The sequence below is a fragment of the Hydra vulgaris genome, chromosome 05, assembly GCF_038396675.1.
Source record: "Hydra vulgaris chromosome 05, alternate assembly HydraT2T_AEP".
Taxonomy (NCBI): domain Eukaryota; kingdom Metazoa; phylum Cnidaria; class Hydrozoa; order Anthoathecata; family Hydridae; genus Hydra; species Hydra vulgaris.
This window is the reverse complement of record NC_088924.1, coordinates 5,149,129-5,160,000: the sequence shown is the minus strand read 5'-3', so window position 1 is coordinate 5,160,000 and position 10,872 is coordinate 5,149,129. Positions and strand designations below refer to the sequence as shown.

The following is a 10,872-nucleotide window of genomic DNA, read 5'->3' as shown; positions in this document are numbered from 1 at the left end:
AACACCTTTAACTAATGGTTTGGCTTTTTTTGCTTTGATAAATTGTCTGGCAATTTGTTTTTTTTCCGAATCTGACACCTAATTTAAAATGAGCGAAATGTGACCATTTCTTCTGCCAGATACCACACATGCCTGTTTAATGCTGAAGTTGCCGCTCCAGCTACCTCGAGATCAATTTTCTTGAACATATGTATATCATGCCAAAACTGAAAATCATTTGATAGTGCATCGGCTGCAGAAGGGGCGGCTAACCACGCTTTCACATAAAGTAAGGCATCGAATGTGCAAATACGACGCAACTTTTTCATTTTTTCAGGATCATAATTAAGCTTATCACCAAAGGCATACATTTTAGCACTGTATATAACAGTTGCCATTTAGCGTGCATGATGGTGTGCACCAGGTTTGAGCCAGTGCACACCATCATGCTCTGTTGACTCCCCGAGTCAGATTCTGATTCCATGTCTGACTCGGGGAGAGTCAACACTTGTCGTTTCAGGATTGGTGCTCATTGTTGCTGTCAGATTATTTTGACTTCTCAGTTCTTCAGCCATTTTTCTTGCAAATTCAATTCTCGCTCTCTGTATTTTTTGAGAAACTTTTCGTTTGTACTTTTTTTCTTCTGATCCCAAAATACCTCTTTCTTGAGATTTAACTGCTGTAAGAAATTTAACATCTTCTTTTTTTTGCTCATTATCACAAAGCCGGTCCGTTTCTATTTTGTTTTAAGCATCTTGGTGAACAATATAAAAGTATTTTTTCATATCTTTAATAAACAGTTTTTCCTTTGCTTCATTTGATTGACATCCTTTTTTCTTCTGGAGTGTTCCATAAATATTATAGAGATCCGATATTTTCGCTTTAACTTTGTCTTTGCGTTTTATTGCAGTTCCAGCTTTATCCCATTGATTTTGAATTTCCAGTACAAGTTTTTCAGCTATAGCACCAATACAACTAATATGTTTAATTGGCTTCATTGGCCCGTCCTTCAAAAAGAAAAAGAAGCGCAGTTCATCTCCCTTCGAAGGAAATCTTGTAGGTAGTAAATCAGTTAATGGTTTTCCGAATACCAGATGTCAATATCTTTCCTAAGGACAGGCCTATTCATGATCGTTTTTTACAGTTCCTTCAAAACTAATGATTCCGTATTATAGTGTATATATACACTATACAGCGCTACAAAATTTCACATATTATGTTTTAATCAAATCTGTTTCTCATATATTTTGTTGAAAAATTTTAAAATAAACAAATTGTTTTTCAAACAACAATACAGTCCGCTTCTGTATGATGAGTAATTCTTGTTTAACTTCTTTAATTAAATTTTTTTCCTAAAAAAAAATTTAGAAAAAGTTGTAAAATACATTAACATAATTTACATATTTGGCTCCAAGTTTATACTTGTTGAGCACACTTTATCTGTATTTAACGTAACTTAAACATGGAATCTAGCAATTTTACTTACTCTCTCAAAAAAAGCCCGATCCCAGACAAAGTTATAGCATTTGTTTAATAGACTAATTAGAATACTTTATTCAAAGAATTCGTTGGAAAGCCCATTTTTTCTTAGAATCTGAAAAAAATAAAAACCCTTTAATTAAAAAAAAACAGAATGAAAATTATGGAATCAAAACAAAAAACGCCCCACCATTTATTTCTGACATGGAAAATTTTGAAAATGATTTATTACACTTAATTAAAACTATAAAATTTCAAAACATAAATATTGAATTCCAAAAAAAATTAGAACTAGACATTAATAATATAAATTTGAACCCTAATATTTTAGTTTTTGCTGACAAAACAAACAACATTTACCAAATTACCCCAGAAACTCATCAAAAATTACTGTGCAATAATATTTCTAATAATTATGCAAAAGCACCAAAAAACTTGAAAAATGCCATTATTTTAGAAGCTCAAAACATTGCCAATAAAATTAATTTAGATGCGAGAATTGAATCAGTTGCACCAGCGCAAGCGTTTGTTTCACTAAATGATCACATACCAAATTTTAATAATAAGCTCCCTTGAAGGCTGCTAATTCCTTCAAAAAGTAAACTAGAGCACGTTGTAAAACAAAGCTAGACAAATTTAATAACTCTATTTGGAAAAAATTAGGTTTACATTAGAGGAAAAAAACCACTGATGTTATAGATTGGTTTTCTAAAAATAACAATAAAAATGAATGCACATTTATACAATTAGGTATTATTGATTTTTACCCCTCAATTACAACAGAAATTTTAGATAAACAATAGAATTTGAAAAATCCCATTTTAGAATTACTCAGGACACTATATGTATAATTAAGCACTGCAGAAAAACTTTACTCTATTTTAATAAGAAAACGTGGAAGAAAAAAACCACGCACGAATGCTTTGATGTAACAATAAGAAGTTATGACGGAGCAGAAATTTGCGAATTAATAGGTTTATATATTTTAAATACTCTAGCTAAAATAATCCAAATTAATCAATAAGGTCTTTATCGCGACGACGATGTAATAATAAGGCATAAAAAATCAGGGCCACAGTTCGATAAATTAGAAAAGATATTATTAACGTTTGTAAAAACATTGGATTCCAAATTAAAATAAACATAAATTTAAAAAAAGTGAATTTTCTTGATGTCACATTTAAACTCTCAGAATGTTCCTATAAGTCCTACAAAAAGCTTTTGACGAATTAATGCATATTAATGTGAATTCGAACCATCCCCCTCAAATTTTAGAACAAATTTGAATTTCAATTAACAATAGGCTAAACCAAAACTCTTCTAATGGAAATATTTAAAAATTCTCCTAAAAGCATTTATAAAGGTGCCATCAAAAAATGTGGCTTTCAAAATTTCGAGAATTCGAAAAGAAATTTGCAAAAGAGAAATAAAATAGAAATAAAAACATAATTTGGTTCAACCCCTTATACAGCAAAAATGTTACAACAAATATAGGTAAAATTTTTCTAAAATTAGTAAATTTAGTAAATTGCATAAGATTTTTAACAGAAATACCATTAAAGTATGTTATAGTTGTACAAAAAAATTAAAAAGAATTATAAAAGGCGACAACTACGCGTTAATTAATAAAAATGAAAATATAAAAGAAAAAAAACACTGATTATTGTAATTGCAAACAAAAAATACAATGCCCTCTAAATGGAAAATGCCTATCGAAAAATGTAATTTACAAGTGAATTGTTTCCTCACAAAATAACCCTGATAAACAATATATTGGCTTAACCGAGGGGAATGGAAAAAACGTTATGCCAACGACAAACAATCGTTAAAACATAAAAAATATTCAAAAGAGACTATGCTGTCGAAATTTATTTAGGATTTAAAAAAAAAAAAAAAAATTTTAATTTACAATTGTTTTTTTCTAAAATCTGCCCCTGCCTATAAAAATATTTCCAAAAAATGTATGCTATGTTTACAAAAAAAATTTGAAATAATTGCTCATTTAAGTAAGGAAAAAGTATTAAATAAAAAATATGAATTAATTTCTAAATGTTGACACAAAAATAAATAACTCTTAAAAAGTTTTAAAAAATAAATGACCAAATTAAATTATTCCCATTTCAAAGAAACTTATTTAATTACTTTCTGTAACTTCCCGTTACCAAAAAATATAGTATTTAAAAAAAAAAATTTATTTCTATTTTTAGTTATAATAGTTTATGACTTCCTGTAAAGTATTTTTTGCTATAAGTTGAGCTTTTTTTGAGGTTCAGTAACTCTTTCTTTTGATCCAGCAATGGTGAAACTCAAAGTTAAAGAAAAAAGTTAGATAAGTGTTTTTTACTAATCTATTGCTCTGTAAAATTATTGAGCACTCTGTTTGTAAAATACACAACTTAATTATAACACTAACATATATATATATATATATATATATATATATATATATATATATATATATATATATATATATATATATATATATATATATATATATATATATATATATATATATATAGTTCTATAGTTTGTTGGCTTTAGGAAGAGCGGAAGGAAAAAAGTGATTCTTACGCCAACACATACGTCACTTTTAATTACTTTTGACTTTCGTCCAACATTTCCGTGTTGGACGAAAGTAAAAACCATTAATTTAATTACAAATTAATCGTTTTTTAAAAAAGCCACAAAAACGCAAATTTAATTGACCAGAATGTTTTTAAAAACATTCTGAATGTTTTTATAACATTTTGAATGTTTTTAACAATTTAAACAATGTTTTTTTGTTGTTTTTTTTTTTAATAAAATGTTTTTATTTTTATTTTTTTTAATAAAATGTTTTTATTTTTATTTTTTTTAATAAAATGTTTTTATTTTTATTTTTTTTACTGTAAATCATGCGCGGAGTGTTGCTACATCGACTATCTTATAGCCTGACTCGCAAGGGAGTGCTGCTACATCGACTATCTTATAGCCTGACTCGCAAGGGAGTGCTGCTACATCGACTGACAAATAGCCTGACTCGCAAGGGAGTGCTGCTACATCGACTGACAAATAGCCTGACTCGCCAGGGAGTGCTGCTACATCGACTGAGGGTTTGGTTGGGGCAGGCAGTCTATCATTATTAAAAAAAAAAAGTTCCGGTCTTGCATTTTAATTTTTACTTTTTGTCAACAAAATATCGAAAAAACTTTCGGACAACATCTAAGGGTTCTATATACATATATATATATATATATATATATATATATACATATTTTCATATATATTTATACATATATATATATATATATATATATATATATATAGTTCTATAGTTTGTTGGCTTTAGGAAGAGCGGAAGGAAAAAAGTGATTCTTACGCCAACACATACGTCACTTTTAATTACTTTTGACTTTCGTCCAACATTTCCGTGTTCGACGAAAGTAAAAACCATTAATTTAATTACAAATTAATCGTTTTTTAAAAAAACCACAAAAACGCAAATTTAATTGACCAGAATGTTTTTAAAAACATTCTGAATGTTTTTATAACATTTTGAATGTTTTTAACAATATAAACAATGTTTTTATTTTTATTTTTTTTAATAAAATGTTTTTATTTTTATTTTTTTTAATAAAATGTTTTTATTTTTATTTTTTTTAATAAAATGTTTTTATTTTTATTTTTTTTACTGTAAATCATGCGCGGAGTGTTGCTACATCGACTATCTTATAGCCTGACTCGCAAGGGAGTGCTGCTACATCGACTGACAAATAGCCTGACTCGCAAGGGAGTGCTGCTACATCGACTGACAAATAGCCTGACTCGCAAGGGAGTGCTGCTACATCGACTGACAAATAGCCTGACCCGCAAGGGAGTGCTGCTACATCGACTGAGGGTTTGGTTGGGGCAGGCAGTCTATCATTATTAAAAAAAAAAATTTCCGGTCTTGCATTTTAATTTTTACTTTTTGTCAACAAAATATCGAAAAAACTTTCGGACAACATCTAAGGGTTCTATATATATATATATATATATATATATATATATATATATATATATATATATATATATATATATATATATATATATATATATATATATATATATATATATATATATATATATATATATGACTACCAAATTGATAATAAACAATAAAATGGAAAAAGGTATGCCAAGCAAAAAAAAAACAATAATTGGTTTTTTGAAATTTGAAAAATTTATTTATTTATTTTAAATAAATATATAAATAATAAAAAGCACTAGAGGCCTTCCACTATTTAAATCAGTAGTGCTATGTTTAATGCTTTTATCAAGTTTTTTTATAACTGTAGAAAGTTAGATAATAAAAAAATTAAATTGATATATTGTAACTATGAGTTACCATTGTAACATTTTTTTTTTAAATGTTGTAAAATTTGCCAATTATATTTACAAGAAGTTGATAAGTTTAAGACGTCTAATGGAACTATTTGGAATATTAAAAGTCGCATTACTTGTAATAGCAAGAATGTTATTTATTACACTGATAAACAAATAAACAATTTTTGTGCACATCTTGTTAACTAGGTGGTTTTTTAAAACAAATTAAATATGCTGATTTCAAATATGCAAACCATTTTTCACCATCACGTCAAGTTGTAAAGATATTTGGGTTCAAATCTTTAGTATTTGGGGGTAAAGTCCCTAATATTGTCGAAAAAAAAGTTATTCAAAAGTATGTCAACCTGGATCTCAAAAGAAGCGTATTTTTATAGAGATTTTAAATATAGTATTTGTTTGTAATAAAAATAAGTACTTTTTGTATTATTGCTGAGAAACATTTTGTTTAAATTTTTTTAAAAGTCTTTAGCATTTTTTCACATTACTTTTTTTGTCAATAACTTTTAAGTAAAAATATTTATCTTTTCTAAAATCTCTATGAAAATACATTTCTTTTGAGACCCAGGTTGACATACTTTTGAATAACTTGTTTTTCGACAATATTAGGAACTTTACCTTAAATACTAAAGATTTGAACCTAAATATCTTTACAACTTGACGTGATGGTGAAAAATGGTTTGCATATTTGAAATCAGCATATTTAATTTGTTTTAAAAAACGACCTAGTTAACAAGATGTGCATAATAAAATTTTATTTGTTTATCAGTGTTAATTAAAGTGTTTATCGTGTAATGATTTATCTACTGGAAAAACAACTAATTTAATACACCGTACTAATGGTCATATTTCCAGTTGCAGAACAGAAAAATTCTACAGACCAATTTGACAGTCACGTATTTGAATACCAGAGATTGCACAATAAAACTATAGAACATTTTTTCCAACTCTTTGTTTTCCTTGAAGTAAAAAGTGAAAAATATTTGTTGTCATTTAAAAGTCATTTACATAAACAAAAACATGACACATTTAATTGAGACTTTCTTTTTAAAAAAATGTTACTATGGTAACTCATAGTTACAATATAGCAATTTAATTTTTCTATTATCTAACTTTCTACAGTTATAAAAAAATTTCATAAAAGCATTAAACATAGCACTTCTGATGAAAACAGTGAAAGGCCTCTAGTGCTTTTTTATCATTTATATATTTATTTAAAAGAAATAAATCTTTTTTCAAATTTCTAAAATTCAATTATTGTTTTTTTTTTTTGTTTTTGCTTGGCATACCTTTTTTCCATTATATATATATATATATATATATATATATATATATATATATATATATATATATATATATATATATGTATATATATATATATATATATATATGTGTATATATATATATATATATATATATATATATATATATATATATATATATGTATATATATATATATATATATATATATATATGTATATATATATATATATATATATATATATATATATATATATATATATATATACATATATATATTCCACTCACTTGTGCAATTATTTTCAACCACTTTTTTTCCATTGCAGGATATTATGCATTCAGGTTCTAAAATAAACAAAATTTATTTTTTTAAAAATTTTATGCCCTAACTACCTTGTTTTTTTTTTATAAAGAAGACTTTTTCAGATTAAATCTTGACCAACATTTTTAATCTATTATGCCATAGTAAAATATTTTACGAAAAGTAAAGTGAATAATCTTTCATAAAATATCTGGTAGAATTTTTAATATCAGTTTATCTGGCTGTAGGAGCGGTTAAGTTTTTGTAATTATTTTAGCTTAAAGTTATTTTATTTACGTTCTAGCATCCTTTAAAATTATATATAACTATATTTCTATTTATTTGGTTTTGTGATGAATAAGTTGGTCTAAAATAACTTTAAAAAAACAAAGTTTTTGCTAATATTCGGGTATTCAGCTTAATTTTTAAATTTAAGTTAAAACCTGCTAAATCCCGTCCTCTTCTTCCTTTTAGTCCGTCTTAATATTGTTTCAAAAATTATTTCGGTAACTAATTTGCAAAAACAATATAATAATTTAGCTGTATAATACAGTATTTGTATAAAATTAGCCTTATGATAATGAATAATAAAGAATTATTTTAATTGGTATCTATGCTTGAGTGATAAATCTTTGAAAATGGTGTGCTCAAATATCAGAAGCCGATTCTGCAATTTGTTTTCAGTAACTGAAAATAATTTGAGCTTGTACAACAAAACTAAAGTTGTTGTAGATAAATTTTATTCGTTAAAAAAAAAAAAAAAAAGAGATATATATATATATACATAAGATGATGCTATTTAAACCGCGTATTTCGGAAACTAGTTGTGAATTATGCATATCAAGTGAAAAAAATAAAACGAAGGGTAAAAAAAAAAATTGAACCAACAAACCTCGAAAAACTGTTTTAAAAAGTTGAAACTTGCTTCATTTGGTTGTATTAATAAGTTCAAATCTGCTAATGTTTATATTAGTAATATGAAAAAGAAATTTACATCTAGCGACCCTTGAAGGACATATAAACTATTACATGCAAGTAATAAAGCAAAGATTCATCAATTAAAAAAAAATAAATAAAGAAGTAAAGGAATTAAAAGATTATTTAAAAAAATAAATAAGGAAATAAAAAAGTTAAAAGATATTTATAATAAATTCATTAAAAATCTTAATAAAAGAGTTAAACTTTTGTTAGTTAAGCTTGAAAAAAATGACAGTAAAGTTGCACTCCTTCATGAGAAAAAAAGAAATACATGCAAAAAATTGTATTATGTAGACAAAAAGTTTAGCATGGTAGTAAATAAATATGAAAATTTGTCTTCTAACAGTTTAAATAATCCTGAAAAGAATACCGACTCTCCTAACACTAGAGTATTAAACAAAGAAACTAAAGATTTTAATTTAAGTTGTCTTCTCTATGATCACAGAATAACAACATTTCAAAACAGAAGGTATTCTAATGATATAAGAAAAGTTATTATGGAGTTAGTTTCTTTGGATGTCAGCATGAACAAAGTTAATGAAGTTATCACAATTGTTTAAAAAAAACTAGCAAAGATAGATATAGAGAAGCTTCCCTCAATTAGTACAAAATCTCGATTTATGACTGAGGCACTTCAAGTTGCAGAAAAAAAATAAACACTATAAAAATTTAATCGGGCAATTAAAACAGTGATGGCACCACTAAACATCATAGACATTTTCAAAATTGATAAGCTACTATTACAAATGGAAGTCTTTATCTTTTTGATTATGGGAAATGGCTGGCAGTGATGCAGATTGTACTATTAATGCGTTAACCAAAACATTAGATGATATATGTGACATTTTAGAAAGTAGTAGCATGGAAAACGATTTTTCAAACCTTGTATGTTCTTTTAAAACTACTATGTCTGATAATGGGCCAGTTAATCCACTGTTTAATTTAAAGCTTAAAGATATGAGGAAAAAGTTACTGCCTAAAGTTATAAAGAACTGGGAAGGTTTAAAAAAAGGCGAGCAAGCAGATTTCATTGAAATGTCTAATTTTTTTTTTTAAATTGCATTTATTATTTAAATTTGCATCAGAAACTGATAAAACAATTAATTCATTCGAAAAGTTAGTTTTAAGTAGTAGTTATGAAAATATTTTTGCATTCAATACTACTGAATCAGGTGCCACTAGATTAATAAGAACTGCATGTAAAGCTTTTCATGTAAGGGGAAGTGATGAAGCTGGAATTGCTGGGTATTTTAATGCATTTCTTGCTGGTAAAGGACAAAGTAAGTGTATGCTTGCACGCTTTGTTGGTAGCTGATTTAACACATTATGTTATAATGCTGTAGCTTTGTATTTTCATTCAAAAGATATTTTAGAGTTTCTTCAAAATAGCAAAATCAAAATAATCCTTTACTTGCAGTTAAAGAAGATATTAGCAACAAATTATATTTAGCAGAAGTGCGGGCTCTTGGAATAGTTGATAAAATAATTACAGTTCCACTTTGGCGGATAATTGAATCACAAAAGAGTATTCTTAATATGAATCCATTTTTGTTAACCCTATAAATGAAACTTTCAGATTTGTGTAAAAATGCATCATCGATTATGATCTCGAAAACACCTATATTCAGTCCAAGTGATGTTATTATTCATGAAGATATTTTATATGATAAATTATTTGCAGAGACTAATGACAATGATTTAAATATTTTAACACAGCTGACATTAGAAGTAGTTTGTCATTCTTTGTTAGTTGTTCTGGAACGACAATCTGCTGATCAACTTTCTTAAGGTAAATATTAGCATCCTTCTGATAATATAAGTAAGGCTGCAGAGAATCTTCCGACAGCAAACAATGCGTCAGAAAGTGACCTTGCGGTAATAGATCTTTTAATTTGTACAAAGCCAAATGCCAAAATAAAAACTATACAAGCTTAAACTATGTGGTATAAAAACAAAACACTAAACTGGTTGGATAAAAAGACTTTAGGTGAGCGTGGCTCATTGCTAAAAAAATCTTCAACAAACTTTAATAAAATGAAAGATAAATGCAAACAACTTCATTTAGAATTGAAGTTTGAAAAGAGTGAAAGGTTGTCTGAAAAGCATAAAACTAAAAAAATAGCTGAAGTTAAAGCCTTCTTAAAAAAAGCTAAATTGGTTAATGAGTTGTTAAAATTGAGGACGGAGGTGTGGTCGACCTCAAAAGAAGCAGATGATAAATATGTTTTGTTAGTTGATATATTAAAAAGCAAAAAAATATTAAAAGCACAGTTGGATTTTTATAGGTATGTTATGGAAGTTAAATGTGAACCTAAGTATTTACACAAAACTAAAATACATGGTAGTAAGCGAATAGACTTAACAAACTATGAGTTGTTTAGTAATTTACAATCAGTTATTAGAACAAGAACTTTTCCAGAGCCCATTGAGAGAAGAGTTATTCTTATTAAAAGAAAAGAACGAGATATTTTGATTGCAAAACAGAAAGAAGAATTAAAAGAAAAATTAAAGAA

At 26.6% G+C, this 10,872-nt stretch overlaps 1 protein-coding gene across 4 annotated transcripts in view; it reads right to left on the bottom strand.

The window, feature by feature from the left end:
- LOC136080484 (uncharacterized) overlaps positions 1-10,872 on the bottom strand; it is a 210,776-nt gene that overhangs the window by 54,521 nt on the left and 145,383 nt on the right. For all 4 annotated transcript variants that reach the window (XM_065797198.1, XM_065797199.1, XM_065797201.1 and 1 more), the window contains one exon: positions 7,369-7,425. In XM_065797198.1, coding sequence (XP_065653270.1) covers positions 7,369-7,425 — 57 coding nt within the window. The remainder of the gene's footprint in view (positions 1-7,368; positions 7,426-10,872) is intronic.